The 19,861-nt window shown below is 36.9% G+C and overlaps 2 protein-coding genes across 5 annotated transcripts; both read right to left on the reverse strand.

The window, feature by feature from the left end:
* Positions 1-841: 841 nt before the first annotated feature.
* Positions 842-5,491, reverse strand: hsh2d (hematopoietic SH2 domain containing). The gene is made up of 6 exons (XM_052590360.1): positions 4,949-5,491; positions 4,230-4,369; positions 3,996-4,085; positions 3,726-3,891; positions 2,758-2,991; positions 842-2,347 (listed from the first exon to the last, which is right to left on the reverse strand). The coding sequence occupies exons 2-6, from the start codon at positions 4,352-4,354 to the stop codon at positions 1,832-1,834; spliced, it is 1,131 nt and encodes a 376-aa protein (XP_052446320.1). The 5' UTR covers positions 4,355-4,369; positions 4,949-5,491; the 3' UTR covers positions 842-1,831.
* Positions 5,492-5,627: 136 nt separating this feature from the next.
* Positions 5,628-19,598, reverse strand: tpm4a (tropomyosin 4a). 4 transcript variants are annotated; one of them, XM_052590361.1, is made up of 9 exons: positions 19,297-19,598; positions 18,159-18,284; positions 11,126-11,259; positions 10,302-10,419; positions 10,146-10,216; positions 9,969-10,044; positions 9,703-9,765; positions 9,539-9,608; positions 5,628-6,352 (listed from the first exon to the last, which is right to left on the reverse strand). In XM_052590361.1, exons 1-9 carry the CDS (start codon positions 19,408-19,410, stop codon positions 6,270-6,272), a joined length of 855 nt encoding a protein of 284 aa, XP_052446321.1. In that variant the 5' UTR covers positions 19,411-19,598; the 3' UTR covers positions 5,628-6,269. The 4 variants fall into 4 exon arrangements, with proteins under 4 accessions (XP_052446321.1, XP_052446323.1, XP_052446322.1 ...); XM_052590362.1 differs by lacking the exon at positions 5,628-6,352 and adding an exon at positions 6,899-7,243 and having other exon boundaries at positions 19,297-19,594; XM_052590363.1 differs by lacking the exons at positions 18,159-18,284; positions 19,297-19,598 and adding an exon at positions 15,018-15,518.
* Positions 19,599-19,861: the final 263 nt, after the last annotated feature.

Here is a 19,861-nt window from a genome sequence, read left to right on the forward strand (position 1 = left end):
CCCATGTCCATTTCTTTTATTAAAACTATCCCTTCCCCACATTACTGTTTATCCTTCTTATTCAGTTCATATCATAAACACTTCTAGTGCGACTTGGAAATACACTTTATCGTCTTAACTTATAATAGATGGTCTATTCATGACAAAACATACAAGAAAAAGGCCGGTGTCCCTATTCAAATAATCAGTTGTCTGTCGTTGCGTTTGTGTTTGTGTTTCAAGTGACCTGCTGTAGTTAAACCGCGCAAAGCAGGGGCACGCGCTAGCTGCTCTTTCTCGCGCGCTCTCACACACAAGCCCACACGCATTCATACCTGATAACATTGTCTGTTTAAATAACCTACTATATAATCAATCTATGTTTTACTGACTTATTTGACGGCAGTCAGATATGCAGCAACGCGGCGCGTGCGCAAAGCTTCCGCGAGCGCGCGACACATACGCGCCATTACAAGTGGCTGAACACACCTGATTGGCCTTTACAACGAGATCAATAATTCATTAAGAAGCAAGGATCTTCTGATACTATCGGATAAAGAGTTTTTACAAAAGTTTGTTTGGTGGTTTTAGGTCAATGTTTGATAGTTTTAGTGGGATTTTGGGTGCTGAAAAGGAACTATGGCCTCGAAGACCAACTAAACCATCATAAACCAGCTACATGATGAAGGAATATATATTTTGTAAATATTTGTAATAAATGTTGTATTCTGCCCATTAATTGTGTGCCGTTTAGTGCTAATTATTGTGGGAATGTTCTTAAATAAATATTAAAAACATTCCTATTTCAATATAACCAATATTAGCTACTATATACAATCATAGGCTACATAAATCTTTGAAAAAATTTAATATACACAGGTTTCACAGGATCACACAGGTGTATTGGCTGGACAAACCACCTAACACAATATTTTGCTATCTCTATATGCACCAGATTTTTATAAATATTTCATAACAAGGACTTCATCAGCATAACGTTTACTTGCGAATGCACCACAAATCACATTGTACTATTTTCTTCATACGCTTAAATAACTCTTTTGCATGTACAGTCATTGTGTAAATTTATATAGTCTGTCTCAATACTTGTGTATGTATATTCAATTATTGATAATAGTTATATTACTGCTTTCAGTAAGTTAGCTTTGTACAGGTTTTAAAAAAAAAGTTTCTTAAGTCTAATGTTGTATGTTTATGTTTACGTATGTAGCACTGTGGTCCTGTGTCCGTTGCAATGTATGTCCACACATTTAGCGGAATTACAATAAACCTCGACTTGACTACAAACAGCAAATACTTGTCTTAGATCTAATTTAATTGTATCAAAGGGGTTTTCGTCGCTTTTTTACCAGCTAATCCAACTGAAGACCAGCCTGGAAGACCAGTTATCTCATGACAAACCAGCTTCAACCTGCAAAATGATGAACAGAATCATGCACCACACAATTTACATGATATTCCAAGGTACATGGAAGAAACAACATGTTAATTATTGTATCACCTGTACATTTATTGACCAACTGCAATAAAAAGCTGATATTTACAATGTTTTTTTTTTCCTGATATGTAAAGTGCCAGATTTTAGGAAGTATAATCCAGAAATATATTCAAATTCATGCCCACAGGCACAACATGCTCTGTTTTCATTATATTAATATATTACCATGTCCAGCAGGTTTTTCCAGGTTACAAACCTCTGTTCAGCATGTGTGGAGTCAGAAATGTAAATGTAGCATAATAAAACAGAACATCACAACAAAGAGATAGATTTCACATTATTCAGTGACAATAAAACAAATGCTCTGGGTAAAACCACACGTGATGTTTTTATCTAGTAACCAGGTGCAAAAGGAGGTGGATTCAAGTACTCCAAAGGTAACTGTCTATCTGCGGAGTTGGGAATCCCATCAGATGCCCGACGGCCTTCAACTGTGGATTTTTCAAGTATTTCCTGATAGTCATTTTCCTCCAGTTGCTCAGGGTTCACGTTACTACTCTCCAAAGCAGAAAAAGTAGCATTTTCTTGATCTTGAACAATCTCCTCATACATGTTCTCCTTGGAGCGGCTCTTTTTAAGCTTTTTCTTGATTTGCGCCAGGCCCATGACCACCGGATTCAATGGTTGATGGTTTTTCTGTTGGGAACGGCCTTCGACGGGTGCGTCGGGTGGGATATGATGTCTATCGGAGCTTATCGGCATCATCCCTTGGGATCTGTCAGCATCTGCGGTGGCTTGCGGGCGATTTGGCAAGCATGATCTGGGAGGCAACTGTGGTGGCGTGTCGTCAGTTGGTGTTTTGGATTTGAATATTGTCCTAGGCTTTGGAATGGGCTTTGTGGGCTGATTCTGAAATACCAAAACACATTATTAGATTTTTAACAACCTGTTTTTTAATTCACAATACAATGAATCACAAAAACAATAATTTTAAATGAATAGTTCACAAATAATTTTTCCATGTTTTTTCCATGTTTATCAGCTGTTCAGACTCTCATTCTGACGGCACCCATTCACTGCAGAGGATGAAATGGTGAGAAAGTGATAAAAAAAAAGTGCTAAATGAGGAAGAAACAAACTCATTTACATCTTGAAAGGGCCCAAGGGCGAGTCATTTTTTTTTTTTGCAAATTTTCATTTAGGGGAGAGCTATTCGTTTAACTACAAAAAAAATGTATATATATATATATATATATATATATATATATATATATATATAATTTGTAATTTTATTCTAGAATCTGGTGAAGCTGTATTACCGTGCTCTGTAGATTCAAAGAGCTCATTTCTGTCTCCAAGCTGGGATACAGTCTCGCAGAAAGACTTGTAGGTTGCATAAATGATTCATTTTGGGCCGGCGGAGTTGGGTTGTGTTCAGAAATATTTGAATGAGCAGTATGTGTTGGAGTTGAACATTTCATCCATTCAACCTGTCCAGGGTTTTTATCTTTCTTTTGAGGAAACAACAGCTCAGCGTAGTTATTTTTATCACCCTGCACACAAATGAGACCACAAAAATGAGGCACATATTCAAAGATTATGAATAATGTTGATGGTGAAAATAAACACTGACTCTTTCCCCTATCATGCTGTTGATGGGGTAAACAACATACATATACTATTTAACAATGCAAACATGTTCAAAACTTTATATAATGTTTGTGACGTCAAAATCTTCATAATTGTTATAAGACACTGTGATGTTTTCAGATTTATATAATATATATTTTTATACAGTTTTATTACAGAATTTCATATGTATGTATGTGTCATAACAGCTTAAAGGAATAGTTCACCCCAAAATTTTAATTGTGTCATCATTTACTCACCCTCAAGTCATTCCAAACTTGTATGAGTTGCTTTCGTATGTTGAACATAAAAGAAGATATTTTGAAGATTGCTGGTAATCAAACAGTTGCTGGTTGCCATTGACTTACATAGTAGAAAAAAAATTGTATGGAACTCAATGGCAACCACCAAGTGTTTGATTACCAGCTATCTTCAAAATATCTTCTTTTATGTTCAACAACTCATCGGGGTGAGTAAATGATGACAGAATTTGACAGAACTATGCCTTTAAGGCTGTCTAGAAGGAACATGATAGCCAGTTTGGTGATTTCTATCAGTTTCTGATTGTCTTTTTGGTTCATCTTGATGGATAACCATAACCACCCCGTCTGTGGTATATTTAGAAAAAACAAGCTAGCATGCAAATGACACTCTATACCTGTTCGCAGGCCACAGTGAGCAAGTCATTGTAGGGGAGAATGGGGCTTCTGCGATGAAAGGCCACCAAGTCATGGAGGGAAGAGAAGGGTGTGTTTTCTCCCACTATAATATACTGGTTATCATGCAAGACGTCAATCATGAAGTGTCTGCAGCGATCTTCAGCTCTAGGAGAAAGGTTTATATTGTTTCGTGGTCTCATTCATGTACAGTACTTCCTTATAGTGGAGTTTATTGACTGACAACAATGGCCACATTGACTCAGACTCACCGATAAGATAATGTATAACCCACCCTGCTCTCACCAACACGAATGAGGAAGTAACCGGGAGGTTTGCACATCAGCATGTCCTCCGCAGCCCTATAACACAGAAATAGTTTAATTGACAGTTATCAGTAACCTGATTTTCTGCTCTATGATGTCACTGTGTAGTCTGAGCATTCAAGCACATATTTCAGAGTCTGTCTGCTTAGTTTTGTTATAATACAGAGTTCGATCCATTACTTTCTGGATATGATTCCATGGAACCATTCTGGAACAATCCCATTCTTCAAAATGCAGCTGCGCTGGAATTCATTGAACCAGTCGAACGCTGCATTGCTGCTGTCATTCGGTAAAGGCACAGCCATGACATCCAGTTTGTCCTAAAGGCACAAATAATTTGACGGGAATATGCACACTTTTAAGAACATGAATGTAGGCTGGGGACATCCATTTTGTCTGGAATTATTAAAGTATTTTTTTAAAATACATTAAAATACAATACATTCAGACAGTGAGTTAAATACACCACTTCTATGATGAATAGGTTTTCAACATTTAAATTAAAATCATTTCCTTTTTTATATATATATATTTAGGTGAACTGTCCTGTGATTGGAATAAACAATAAATTGTCAAAAAATATAAATAAGTATATAAATAAATAACTACATTCATATTTATGTACATACATGCATAATGATTAAAAGTTAAGTTAAATTAAATCATATCAGAACGTAGGCTATCACATATAGGAAGTTATAAATATTTAAAATGTCAACTTAATCAGCAGTTTTATATGACACACAAAAACTTGATTATAACCAACTCGTTTAATGTGATTACAAACAATACAGTCTATATTCTATGTTAAATACGTGGTTGACGTCAAGGTGTTTTTAAAAGACTGTCCCTATTATAAATAAACAAAAATACATACAGAAAAATGTAATGTTTCTCACCTGCTGTCGAGTAGCACGGTTTAGTGACAGGAGTCTACCTGACCTCACCTGTTAAAACTGTCGTTCTGGGTGTGGTTTACACGAAAGGTCAACGACACATTTCTGATTATAAGGTATAATCATTTATAGCTTTGTAGTCATCAGTCGCTTTCTGGTGAAAACATATAATCAGTTTGCAGACGAGTGCAGTTGATTTGTTCGCGGACTGGCGTATATGGCTTGATATGATGAATATTAATTTCGTCCTGTTCACTTTCCTGGATCGTCCAGTGACACAGCCTAATTAATATTCATAAGGCAAATGCCAGTCATTGAGCAAAATAATTAATATTAATTAGTCTAGGCTTCCGCTAGTTTTCCTACGCTCACTCAACTGGCTCTCAGCAAATCAGGTAGGACCTGCTCGAAGAACGTCACATAACATAATTAATAATTTATGAGCAAGGCCTTCGCCGTTGTGGGACTCATACATATTTACACAATTCACAGGTCTGGACGATTCAATTATAATTTATTCATGCTTCGTTTTGTGTCAGATTGTCTTATACTGAAACTCATTTACCCTGTGTAACCAAATGTTTTTCACAGAAATAAAATTAGGCAGAATCAACTTGGAAGTAAGATACGAAGCTTAGCCTGTTCTTCATGACTGTTCTGGACAATAATCAAACACAAAGTAGACTTTTTATAAAAATTTATTACAAGTGGAAAAGAAATGTTATTTATGCGATATTTTGAAATACTAATTTGACGGGGGGTGGAGGGGGCAACAAAACGCATTCACAGAAATGACTAGGGAAGAGCTAATGTTTCTTTGGCCTTTGTTTGGTCCCCATTTTGTGGTGGTTCCACAAAAGTTCTCTTGTCAAAAATAACATGGCATTATCAATGGATTGATGTACTGCAGTGCATCATGTGGCCAATAGATGGAGCGCATGATGTACATATGAAAGGCTGAAATGATAACACATAATGTCTTCATTTGACCATAAAACACATTAATAGCACAACTTCAAGTGAATTTCAGCTCAGCACATTAACATATTCACTTTCCATGCGGTATGGCATTTATTAAACTATTTATACCGTTCTTTTAGTGGGAAAACTCGGTTGTAGCACCTCAGGTTGTTTGCCTATGTTTTGGAAGTAGCTATATCAAGCCAGCTTGGATAAAAGCGCAAAAGAAATACCTCAGATCAAAAATTAAATTATTAGCCCATTCTGTGAGAAAATGGGGCTGAATAGCTTGCGAGTTGGAATGAAGGAGAGTATTTGTGGAATGTTGCACGATGGACGTCGTTCTCTCTCATCGTCGTGTCTTTTATAAGCTGTTCAGCTCCTGAAGTGTCTGATCCAGCACTTGATGCATTCCGAGGTTTTCTTCCTTTGCAGAAGATAATTTTTCTAAAAGCAAAAATGAATGTAATTAGTCAGACGATATTGTTATAATTTTTGACACGTTAAAATAGGCTTAAAGACTTAGTTTAGTGCACTTCATCCACAACCACACTATATATAAAAAAAAAAAAACATTTTTGCTTGCAATAAATGGTCAAAAAAGTAATAGTATTAAATTACAATGAAGTGTACTACGTCTAAAGAAGTACTTTTCTATTGTGAAGATTAGTAAACTAAATTAGAGGTATAAGTGGGAAATCTGTCAGAATTTAAATGTAACCTCACCTTTGTAGTCATGAGATTTTTACATGTAAGGTGTAGGAAACTTTTTAATAAAAAAAATCTTTGTAATATAGTTAATATTTTTTATAAATTTAGAACTAACTCCATGGTCTGGGTCATTTAGTAACAAAGTCTTTTTTGTGTGTGTGTAAAGGTCCCAAATTTCTCAAAGGTTCACATACTTTTGATAAATGCATTTCCATAACCATAGAATTTCATCAACCTTTCTTTTTAGTCATTTGTGATTGTGATCACAAATCGGACATCACTACATCTTATAAGCATGTACAATATTTCATCCAGGCCTAAAATTGTCCTCAAATTTCCAGGTTTTTCTTCACCACAAGGACCCCTCCTAATCTTCATAACAATTCATTAACAATGAAAACAGAAGATTGAGAGTCTGAAATGAAAGAAAAGGAATGTTTTATTGAGACTAGCGAAGACACATTGAAGAAAATGAAGCGAACATGAAGAAGTGTCTAGAAATCTGAGATAGCAGGAGGTGCAGCAGAGCGGGACAGAGATGGGTCTAGAGGGAGGTCATGTCATTGAGAGCATTGTCCAGCTCCTCGGAGATGGCCTTATACTTCAGCTTCTGAGAATAGAGTTCATCTGAAGATCGGCAGGAAAAGCAGGAAAGTGAAGGATCAGAAGCAGCAATGGACAAAAACCAAATGAAAAGAGAGAGACAAGAAGTTAACGGATGTTTGAAGACTAAACATGCTATGAAAGATCATGGTTTACCAAGAAAAATGTAAGAAAATCATGTGCAAACCAACAATCAATGACTGTTTAAAATTTCATCTGGCCCTAAGAAGGTATGGGTACTTTTACTATTCATATACTTTTATTAATAAGCAAATGCAGAGTTTGGTCTCTTAAAGAGTTGCCTTGCACTGTAGGAAACAGACATACTTCATTTCTCTTGGGACAGAAGTAATACCAGGCTTGTTTAAACTGATTCCATATACTGAGCTTAATATATCATCTTCCAGTGAAAGCTTCAAGCAGATGAAATATAAGCCTGCTGGAACCCTGACAGAATTTCTCTAAACCAATATGGTGTCGTGTGGTTAAAAAGAATTGATGGCCGCTCTATGCCCCGCCTGTGATCTGTAAAACCCTATCCATGAAAGACTTTAACGTGTTCTGCTTCACCACTGGTCATTTCTGAAGGTGAAAAGTTAATTTAGCCACTTCCTTACCTTCACTGAAGTTTTCATTAGAACAGTTTAGTATGTAGTGTTGTTTACCAAGTCAAACTATAGTCAAAAGTGACCCTTTTGATATAACTTTTGAAAAAATAGCTAATTTACTTAAAACAGGCTCATTTTCCAACTCCCCTAGAGTTAAACCAATGAGTTTTACCGTTTTTTTATCCATTCATCTCCGAATCCTTTCTGCCGAACTCTGGGTCTGGCGGTAGCACTTTTAGCTTAGCTTAGCATAGATCACTGAATCTGATTAGACCGTTAGCATCTCGCTCAAAAATGATAAAGAGTTTAGATATTTTTCCAGGCTGATATGGCCAGGAGCTATACTCTCATTCCGGCATAATAATCAACAAACTTTGCTGCTGTACCATGCAGTGATATTACACAGCGCCTGAAAATAGTCCTGAACATACAAAATAGCAGCTTTTAATTTTCCGTCGGTCTTAGTACACGGCAGAACCTGATTTTACCAAGTGAGACATGTTCCTGGGACAACATCGTTGTTGACCCTGGAACAACATTGTGATTAACCAATCAGATTTGAAGAACCAGTTTATAGATTTTGTGAAGTTTACGCTTAAAATCAGTGTTTGGTGCTTATACATCAGTGTCATTCATCTATCATTTCCTCTGATTTTAGGGATTACTCATGGTTAAGGTTAGGTTTAGGTGTAGGGATATGGTTAAGAACATATTTTTGGAGTAAAATGTTGTTCCAGGGTCAACAAAATATGTTGACCTAGGAACACATCGAACTTGGCAAAATCAGGACGTGCTAGTACACGATGTAACTACAGAAGGGAAAATATCTAAACTTTTTGGTCATTTTTCAAGATGCTAACGGTCTAATCAGATTCAGTTATCTATGCTAAGCTAAGCTAAAAGTGCTACCGCCAGACCCAGAGATCGGCTGAATGGATTCAAAAACGGTAAAACACAACTGTTTAGCTCTAGGGGAGTTGGAAAATGAGCCTATTTTCAAAAAAGTGGAGTGTTTCTTTAAATGTATACAGGAGTAAAATATTTCTCTTTTGTTCTATCCATCTGAACAAATTTGTTAAAATAAACCACCCAAACCAATTGAATCTAGATTTTGAACCAGTTCATTCCTTCAGTTCAGAATGAAGTGATTCACAAAAATTAACCCCCCAAATAAATCAAATCTAGTTTTAGAACTAGTTCACATTTTCTGAATGAAGTGATTCACTAAAACGGACCACCCAGACCAATCAAATCTGGTTTATGAATCAGTTGATTGCTTTTAAACTGCCCAAACCAGTCAAACTAAAATGAATCATCTCCGCCTATGGTTTTTGTTGTGCTAATCTTGATTTACTAGAGAAAATATCTTATTCCTGGAAAAGTAACAATGCTTTGAAAACAGCTACTGTGAATTTTTGAAATGAACTATTTGAATAAAGTAATTCTTAACGACAAATCAACCCAATGGAACCGATGCACTAGAATGAGTCAGCATGTTGTCATGCTACACAGCTAAAATAGCAGTCATTGCTAATTATGGGAAAAGCTACAGTACAGTGTTTTGGAAACAGATACTTGCACTTCTAGAACATGTAGTTAATCCAACAGAATCTCTATGTTCATTTACAGAGTCTTCCCAAGATTCAACTTTTGCCTCCACAGTAAACTTGCGTAACTCAAATATTTAACACAAATATTACTATCATCGTACCTTCCAGGTCATCGATGGATTTTTCCAGTTTGGTCACTGTCCTCTCAGCAAACTCTGCACGGGTCTCGGCCTGAAAAACACAATACGGAAGTAAAAAAAAAAACAGTTGGGATGAGAAAGGGCAGCTTATCTTTGACCCTTGTCTCATTTATTGCCTTCTTTACCTCCTTCAGCTTGTCACTAAGAACTTTAATTTCCTCTTCATACTTGTCTTCTTTTTCCGAGTACTGAAAACAAAGACAGATACGGCAAATCTGCATAAACTTTGCTTCGCTTTCAGAGCTATTATGTTGTGAGAACTTTAACCGTAAATTACTGTCTTTTAGTTTCAAAGCAATTATCGAGCTCTGAAGTCGAGCGCTGATTATTATAGAGGTCTGAAATTGTGACTCGGTGAACATTAACAGATAAAAGAGAGATGTTGACTTACTTTCTCTGCCTGAGCCTCTAGGGATTTAAAGTTGTTGGTAACGTTTTTCAATTCCTCCTCTAAATCACTAGTTTTGCTGGAGGTGTTTGAGAGGAAAACAATGTTTTAACTGGACAAGAAACAAACATTCAGATCGTAGAGTGTGAGAACAGAAGTGTGAGAATAGGCAGATGATACCATTCGGCGACTTCAGCTCTCTCCTCGGCTCGCTCCAGCTCCCCCTCGAGGATCACCAGTTTACGGGCCACCTGTGGACGAGATGACGTTCAGATGAAGAGCTTCAAGCTTTCACACATCTGGAAGCGTTGTTCCTTCAAGACGCTTGTAACTCACCTCCTCGTATTTGCGGTCGGCCTCCTCGGCGATGTGTTTGGCCTCCTTCAGCTGCATCTCCTGGATCTCCATCTTCTCCTCGTCCTTCATAGCACGGTTCTCGATGACCTTCATGCCTCTGGAGGTGAAACAAGCAAGTTAGTGATTAGATCTTCAATAGGAGATGTGAGTGTTATTTCATAGTAAACAGCAATCCCACGGTCATGAAATCTGGAAACAGGAAGCAACCAATGAATTTCCATGAACTCTCTGCTTGTTTGTGATTACTGTACACAAGACACTTATTCAGATAGCTTCGCTAATAAATCATTCAAAACAATTTGTGAACCAGATTGAACAATACATGGAACATTGTGATTTCAATCCATCTAATTTCTAAAAAAACTAATGGAAAATTTCCATCTTAACTAGTTGTTTATTAGCATGCATATTACTAGAATATTAGCCATTTATTAGTAGTAATTAAGCACATATTAATGCCTTATTCTACATTCCTAATCCTACCCAATTACTAAATTCAACAACTACCTTACTAACTATTAATTAGAAATTTACTGAGGGAAAAGTCATAGTTAATAGTAAATAAGTGTTCGCTTTTAAAAGTGTTACCGAACAATAACTTCTCAAACATGGTTAAAAGTAAATAACTTGACTCTTTTAATTATATTTAGTTCTGTCACATTGTGCTATCATCTTATACATTTGCTTGTGGATTGATGAGACAAAGATGTTCTGGTCCACCAGAGCCATGTAGTTTGTACCCGAAGCAACACAGCAATTAATTCCTTTCCGCCATTCTTTAAAAATGCAAGGTTTCCATTGACCTCTCGCTCTCGTCTGCTGCTTTCTCCGCCTCTTCCAGTTTCTGCAGTGCAGTTGCCAGCCTCTCCTGAGCCCGATCCAGTTCCTCCTCCACCAGCTGAATCCTGCGGTTCAGACCCGCCACATCACCCTCAGCCTGACGACAAAAAAGGTCAAAGGTTACTTCTATATAATTATATGCAAATAAACATGTGGCTTTTTAAAACGATGTTCTAATATTTTTCATGTCTGTGGGGATCCTCAAGATGATGGCATGTCATTTCCGTCATTTTTTTGTGTTTTGTTTTTGCACAATGCACAGTCAACTGCGACAGAAAAAACATTTTTACACCCTTTACGACCACCACCACCACCCGTTGTGATTCAAACAAAGATTGGCCTCAGAATGAGCACAATGGTGCCTCTGTGACATTTCTCTGCTTTTAAGAGACCTCACAGCCAAACTGGCAAGTTATTGGACTGATAATTGCAACCATAATTATGACAAATATCACCATGGCTCTCTCACAGACACTCAACTGAGCGAGCGAGCAATGCTCTCAGAACGGTAGGAAAATCTCGCAGCCAGGAAACCGCATCTGGGTTTAAACTTTAAGAGAAGACAGAAAAACAGGGCATAGGGGAAAAGTTAAGAGGAGTAAATCGTCCATTTTCTGATAGCATCTTTGTTTTGAGTCAGAGCTGCTTCTACGGACTCCTGTTGCTTTCTTTAAGGTCCAGTAAAATATTTGAAGCATGAACGGTAGTGAACGGATCAAGGCTGACATACCACTTTATTTTCAAGTTTTTTTATAGCTAGTTTGCTACTGGATAGCATAAAAAAACTTTAATAAAACACAAAAAAGAATGTGATGACTCCCAGAATAGGGCCAAACCTCAATATTGTGAATGTTTTCTCATAATTTCAACTTCTTTTCTTGTAATCCCGAGTTTTTTCTTAAAATTGTGACTTACATTTCGCAATAAAAGATTTTATCTCACAATGTGACTTAGACTATTCAAATGTAACTTTATAACTTGTTCGAAAATGTGGGTAATGTGACTTTATGTCAACAAATATAACTTTCATCTCATAATTGTTTTTTCATTTTATATGTCACAATACAACTTTATATCTCGCATTGTGACAACAACTTTCAAACCAACTATCAATGTGACTCTACAAATGTAATTTTATATTTTGCGATTAAGAGGAATAAAGTCAGATATAAAGTTGTATTTCAAGGTATAAAATATTTCACGCAATTGCGACTTTTCCTCATAATCGGGACTTTATTTCGCAGCGCAACTTTATATCTCGCAATTACGAGAAATACATTTAGAATTGCGAGATATGTTTTATTTCAAGATAATTCATTGCAACTTTTTTCTCAAAACTGTGACTATCTATTTTTCAATGTTTGAGCTTGTATCTTGCCATTTATCTAAAAAATGTAACGTATTTCACAAAGTCCCATTTAAATATGCTCTTCAATATCAACAATATTAAAGAAGGAGGTCAAATGAACATTTATTCACACATATTTCACCAACACATCAATGGAGTAGGAAGTTGACCCCCTTTCGAAATAAAAGAGAACCAGAGAGGGGAGGAGAAAAATGCACAGGAAATGGACACACTCCACATCCTTTCCCCTCCCAAAATGCTCATTCAGTTCAGGGTCAGGATACTCCCTCATGAGCCGTGCCCTTTCCTTAGTCACCGCGTTCCCCGCGTTGCTTTAGATGAAAGCCATATATGGTAAAAGAAGCTCTGGAGAATGCTAGTGGTAAAGTGCCAAAAAAGATTTAAAGGCTAAAGAATACCAAAAACAAAAACAGCCATATTTTATCGAAAAGCGTCTAGACGCAGCCTTGAATGTTTTATCATGTACCAAACAAACCCAAACACCCATATGAATGATATGAGACGTCGACATTCCCAGATCTTTGGATTCCCAGGCCCATTTAAACCACAGCGCACTCAGATCTTGTTAGAGCCCCTGTGACGTCCGTTTCCAATTATACGTTTAGGGTTGAAATGAGGGGGAATCACCTCGGACTGCTGTCGACTTCCTGAGGCACAGTACTATTGTATGTGACACTCAGCAAACACTGAGACGAACCCTATCAGTGTAATGACCTTTCTATGGGCTGATATTATGAAAATAAGGCCTATCGGATGAAAACGAACAGTGGCAATTAAGTAAGGAAGTGAAAGAAACGAAGGCTCGTTTTCAAGTTCATTTTCTAGAGACCTAAAAGAGCCAAAGAAAGAGTTGCAGATGCAAAATGATTGGTGATTTCTCACCAAACTCAAGGAAAAGCAGAAGTTTATTGGAGTATTGTAAAGTAAACGACCACTTGTGTGACTAAACTTTGAAAAGATATGCAAAAGAGGTCTTTATCATTTATGACACCATGGGAACCTGTCAATGCAAATTTGACAAGCCTAATGGTTTTTGTGCAGGCTTCGCCATATGTTTCTAGTCATGTTCTTGACTTTTAACCCCGCTGTGAATTATGGCCTACATAGATTAGGACCATCATGGAGAGGTCACTGGTCACGTCATGACCAAATCCAGCAGCATTCTGTCACTCTAAGGGTGGGAAAACTCCCACTTATGAATGCAAAGCCAGCAAAACTTGTATTATAAGCATATGACTCGACACCACAAAAGAGACAGAAGGAAGTTGAGGTAGAAGAAGGATGGGACCAAAAACCTTCCTAACATTTCTTAAGATCTCCATTAACAGGTCTTAGACAAAAGACACTATTGGTCTACAAACACCTGAAGAACTGGACTTTTCTCAAGCAGTGCCAGCTTCCTGCATATCTGCATGGTCATCTGAATACGAAGAGGGTCCACAGGAAACTCCAGTGTGGAGCAAGAGACAACATCCTGACTCAGTTCCTTTGGAAGCTCTGGATGGGACATCCTTTGGGTCTTTCTTGAGTAGAGCCAAATCTAATTCTTGAGTTCTACGAAAGATCTAACAAAGATCTTCACTGTCTAAACCCAAGCAGGAGAACATTCACATTTCCTAAAGTTCCATTCCAGTTAAATGAGAACAGACAGACTGTAGGGTTCTGGCCATGTTTCCTTAAGGCAGTTTGAACATTAAGTGCTCCACAAAGGATGAGTCAGAAAATGAAGCATCTAAATCCACCAAGGACCGTGGGGGAGAGGGCTTCCTTGGCCAGCATTTACATTTACTATTCTTCATCTAAATTAAGCGGCTTTATTCAAAAGAAATATTATTAATTAGGTCTAAATGAACGTTGCATTTTGATTAAACCAACAGAATACAAATACAATACAAATCGATCCTTTAACTGCAATAACTTCAATTTCTCTTTGTTTTTCTTTTCTGTTGGATGGATGGTTGTATGACTGAATACATTAGGTCCCTCAGACCAAAAAAAAGTTAGACAGGGTAGAAATAACTCATAGACAGAGATAGATTGATCTATAGATAGATAGATAGATAGATAGATAGATAGATAGATAGATAGAAATCTTTAAGAATTATGCTTTAAGTACTAAACAGGCAAAAACGCACCAATTGCTAGTTAAAACAAATACATTGTTAATTTTGTAAATTAAAATGGTTTGTAAGACTAAAATAACAGTAAAACGGTGCAATAAACTTATATGAGAAAACAGTGAGGCCTAACAACTGCCCAAAGGCAGATTTGGGGGTCGGACTGTCCCTTTGGACCAACGCCTTTCATTCCACAACCTCACGTCTGCATCCAGGTCTCGTTTTCAGCTAAACATACAATTACAGTCTTCAGAGGAGCCCAGGAGCTTTTTATAGACGCCTGTGCTCACAGAGGGAACGCGTAGAAGAGTCCGGAGACTGTAAAGACGATATGTAAGAAGTAAGAAGAAGTAAGAAGATGTGTCTCACTTTCTCCCGGAGCTCGCGCTCATTGTCCAGCTCGCGCTGTAGAACCAAAGCTCGATCTTCTGCGTCATCCGCCTGCTGCTGCAAAGTCTGGATCTTTCTCTTCACTGAGTCCAAAGAAGTCACACCTGTCATTTTAGATACTTTTATTATACTATATTTGCGACTGAAAAACGAAACAAATCGCGACTTTGGTCAGGGAAAGATAAAACGATGTGCAAAAAACAACGGAAAAACTTTTCAAAAGGCTATTAAAAAATAAATACGTCAAAATATAATACCGAATATAGGGATGTTACAAAATAACGGAATGCTAATGTACTTGGATGGCCAGTGCAAAAAAAAAGGAAAAGAAATAGAAGTGAAAAAATGATATGATATTGGCAATCCCAAGTTCTTCCCAGTCCGGATCAATACAAAACGCTTCAATGAACAAAAACCGCTCTTCGCAGGAGGTTATTTCTGTCTCATGGAGTCATTGGAATGTGAGAGAATGTAAGGAGGCAGAACTTCTGCAGGAAAGTTTCAATGTAGTGAAAAAGTGAGGTCCCTGTGACGTCACGGCGGGCGGGGCTCCCATTGAGTCACAATTCAGTCTCGTTTCCTTTTAATTACGTTTTTACATAAACTTTGACAACTCCGATCCCTAGAAAGAAGTAGTCTTTTAGTTTATGCTCGTTCTAATTTTTTCTCTTCTTTTTCAAATATATAATTACTTTATTCTACACTGTAAAATCATTTTTAACAGAAATGTAACATTCGAAATACAATTAAACACAAATAATTTCTTAATTCTAGACGTCTCAAAAAGGATCACATTAAAGATTTCATATTATGAATAGCCTGATATCATCTTGCATCCCTCGTTAGTTTTCTGAGGCCCCTTATTTGAGAAACACTGCCATTGCTACCCAATCTGTCCATTAAATGTTTTCCGGTTGATTGATTCGATCACATTAAATAATATTTTTGGATAAGACTATGAATTTTAGATTTTCACATACCTGACAAATGTTACAGTAGGCTATATACATTTATTTTAAAGCAAAAAAAAAAATGTTTTTAGTCGTATTAATGATTCGTTGCCATTGAAAATATTCATTATTTTTGTTACCAAATGAAAATTCAAAGTAGTCAAAAGGCGAAATGCACTACAGGTTGTGACTTTGCCACCACTTACTACTTCAACACAGCAATTAAACGCAAGATTTCAATTACAACCCCCTCAGTTTTGACCTTAAACACCATTTCAAGTGTGACACACTTTTCTCAGAAGTGTGCTTTTGTTCTAAAGACGAGCCAGCATTGATTTCATTAGTCACAGGAGTGTGGCCCTCTGTGTTTGCTTTCGCTGCATTCTTGGGATTCCTGGCCTGCTACATGGCAACCCAAGTCCCAGTCTCCCCTGCTGTTCACTGACTTATCAGAAACAGACCTCAGAAATCCAGAGTATCTTACTTCTGTGGCATTGCGAATGCAGATGTATAATTAGTTTACAGTTTCCTCTAATGCATGACATGTGGTAGGCTTGTCTGGAGCACATTTTCAGGGCAACGCTCCAAGGAACTCAAAATGTGCTTGTATTCCCAGTTTTAGGCCTCACGGTCTGCCTACAGAAAACTAGAACGTTCTACAGGAAATGAATCTTGCTCAAAAATACATTTGTCCTCTTATTGGATAAAGTTTGATGTTACGGTTTGTCTCGTAAAAGTGTTTTGTGGTCAATGATAACATCTCTCCTTAAAGGGATTTACCTCCATCCTGGAATCATTAAGGATTCACAAACAAGCGGTTTGCCCCTCCTCGGCTTCCTTCTCGAACTATGCAGTCATTTCCTTTGAGGTCACATTGTGAGGAGTAACCCGAGCTTATCAGAGCAGAGGACAGGATGGACCACTTCAGACCCATGTGTAATTACGGCAATTTTCTCCCTCGTCCTAAGGCCAAACCCGTTTCTACAGGTGAAACCCTTTGTGCTTCATTTTAGCTTCAAGGAATAGTTCACCCAAAAATGAAAATTTGCTGAAAATGAACTCACCCGCATGCAAGTAGTAGATGAGTTTGACTCTTCTTCGGAACGGATTTTGAGAAATTCTACATAATATCACTTGCTCATCAATGGATCCTCTGCAGTGAATGGGTGCCGTCAGAATGAGAGTCCAAACAGCTGATAAAAACAACACAGTAATCCACACCGCTCCAGTCCATCAATTAGTGTCTTGTGAAGTGCAAAGTTACATGCTTGTAAGAAACAAATCCATCATTGATGCGGTTTTAATTTCAATCCATTGGTTCCAGCTAAAATATGAGACCTCTATCTATAATAATTGCTTTTTTCCAGTGAAAAAAAAAAAACAGTTGTCATTTCTGTATCAGGAGAGAAATATGCACAAATCAAGCACGGTTTACAATTAGAAATATGTTGGTGGACTTTGATTTGAGCAGACAACAGGGGATGGACTTTTCACTGGAAGAAGCAATTTTATGGAATATGGACTCATATTTTGGCTAGAAGCAATGGTTTAAAGTTTAAACACCTTAATGATTGATGGATTAGATTTTTACAAACACACTTCACAATATGTTAACTAATAATAGTCATGTGGACTACTTCTGGATTACTGTCATGTTTAGACTCTTATTCTGATGGCACCCATTCACTGCAAATGATCCATTGGTGATGAAGTGCTAAATTTCTGTAAATGTGTACGGATGAAAAAATAAAATCATCTGGATCCTGGACGGCCTGAGGGTGAGTGCATTTTCAGCAAATATTAATTTTTGTGTAAACCATTCCTGTAAAAGTACTTAATTTGTGTGTTTAAACCTGAAAATTACCTTTTTAGGGAGGGAATTGTCAGTTTCAAGGCATTACAAAAGTAAACCTGAGGAGAAAGGTATTTTAAAAGATTCATGTCTTGACATGTTTTATTGAGGTAAAGCTTTTTATTGCCCTATAAATCCCCATTTGAAACGCTTGGAAATGGTGCCGTGACCCTGAAAGGGACCAGCTGGGATCAGAGCCGCAGTGACAGGAAGTAAAAGCATCATAACAAAGCCTGAATGACTTAAGTTGTTTATCATAGAGGTATCATGTCTGATTCTGTTTTTATTGAACCCTAGTCTAAAGAATGCGTCACTTACGTCAGCAGCTTTTTTTTCAGACAGTTCCAGTTTCTCTTGGGCGTCTTTCAGGGCCTCTGAGTACTTGTCCAGTTCATCTTCAGTCTGTTTGAGCTTCTTCTGCAGGCCGACCAGCTCATCCTCCAGCTGAATGTGGAAGAGTGAGTAAATGTGTCAGAGCACTGCACACATGACATAACTCAAAGGAATTTATCCCAGCTTTCCAAACTAAAATCTGTCTGGAATGCGTATAGTAATGAGTGTTGATAGATTTTAACTATTTTTCTGGTGCATAATATTATTTTTAAATGTACATGCTATACATATACATAATTCTATACATAATGTATAAAAAGTGGTTATATTTTGCCTAAATATTTCATTTAATTTTTTTTGCATTTTATGACTATGATTTTATTAATTTATAATATTTTATGACTGATAATATTATTATAATTATGTATAATAATTGTAACAATTAATTATAATTAAATAATTTTACTAATAAATTATAATTAAATAATTTTACTAATAAATTATAATTAAATAATTTTACTAATGAATTATAATTATTATTATATGACCTTATAACCCATATTACATTCTAAGGCCTTCTCTTTGTATTGGACAGATTGGGCAAAATTTCTACAGTGACTTTCTAGAGGACTAAACACATATAGTTTTATTAAATATACACTATAACAATAACCCAATTCACAATTATTTCCAAATAGTTCATTATTTATTATTAATGTTAAATTATTAGCCTATTTATCCATGTATTTTTTTATTATTATTATTAGAGTAAAATTAACCTATGCATCTTTTAACATTAAACAATTTTTAATATATGAAGAAAAAAGACATTAACCAAGATTAATAAATGCCTTACTATAATTGAAATTGTTAGGTGCAGATTTTTTTAGCATTCCTATATAATTGTACAAAATAAGTAGCCACTGTTGTGAAAGACCCAGAATTGCAGCTCAAATGCATACTTGGTTTTCAAGTATGAGGTCTTGGCTCACTTCTCCTTGATTACAATCATACAGTCCAGCCTTTACAGACACTATTGCCAACACTTTTGTTGGGACTTTAAGCATTCATACATTTTTCACATCACTTTCTTCTGGATCTACCTGAAATCCTGAGTTCTTACCTGCTTGCATTTGTCCTCAGCAGCTTTCTGTTCTGTCTCTGCCTGCTCTGCCCGGTCGATGGCATTCTCCTTGTCCAGTTTGAGCATCTGCATCTTCTTCTTGATGGCCTCCATGGTTGCAGGTTGATCTAGTGTCTGGGTTAAATATGAAATTCGAGGGAGCTACGAATGAAGTGCAGTTCTTGGTCCTTCAGCCGAAAGTGTGGTCAGACTAATGGATGCGAGGAGATTTAGGAGACGAGAAGAATGCAGCTGATGCTGCCTGCAACCAAGAGCTGCCAGCAATGCTGGATCGCTTTACATAACCCAACCAAAGTCTAAAACACCCCTCTCCCCCACCCGTCTCCCTATCTAACCACTTGTGAGAAGGAATGGCCTGGACCAAACACAGTCAGAAGAACTTCTCCTTATTTGGAGTGGTGCATATTGTTTTTAAAAAAGGACCAAGGGATGGAGAAGTGAGCAGATAGGACCTGGGTCCAGATTTAACCATGTAAATGAGCTTCATGTTTTTGTTACATTCTTAAAATAAATGTTCTTTATTGGCATTGAAGATTCCATGAAG

Source organism: Carassius gibelio, chromosome B22 (assembly GCF_023724105.1).
Source record: "Carassius gibelio isolate Cgi1373 ecotype wild population from Czech Republic chromosome B22, carGib1.2-hapl.c, whole genome shotgun sequence".
Taxonomy (NCBI): domain Eukaryota; kingdom Metazoa; phylum Chordata; class Actinopteri; order Cypriniformes; family Cyprinidae; genus Carassius; species Carassius gibelio.

What these genes read in the sequence shown, in the direction of transcription:
- hsh2d (XM_052590360.1), bottom strand. Translation starts at nt 4,354, where the DNA reads ATGGCTGTGCCTTTACCGAATGACAGCAGCAATGCAGCGTTCGACTGG. An exon ending in GGTTATACATTATCTTATCG is followed by an intron (nt 3,892 to 3,995) that starts GTGAGTCTGAGT and finishes CCTTTCTCCTAG; the next exon opens with AGCTGAAGATCGCTGCAGAC. An exon ending in CTTTGAATCTACAGAGCACG is followed by an intron (nt 2,348 to 2,757) that starts GTAATACAGCTT and finishes TTGGTATTTCAG; the next exon opens with AATCAGCCCACAAAGCCCAT.
- tpm4a (XM_052590361.1), bottom strand. Translation starts at nt 19,410, where the DNA reads ATGGAGGCCATCAAGAAGAAGATGCAGATGCTCAAACTGGACAAGGAG. An exon ending in AGAGCTGAAGTCGCCGAATG is followed by an intron (nt 10,045 to 10,145) that starts GTATCATCTGCC and finishes AAACACCTCCAG; the next exon opens with CAAAACTAGTGATTTAGAGG. An exon ending in TAGAGGCTCAGGCAGAGAAA is followed by an intron (nt 9,766 to 9,968) that starts GTAAGTCAACAT and finishes CTTTGTTTTCAG; the next exon opens with TACTCGGAAAAAGAAGACAA.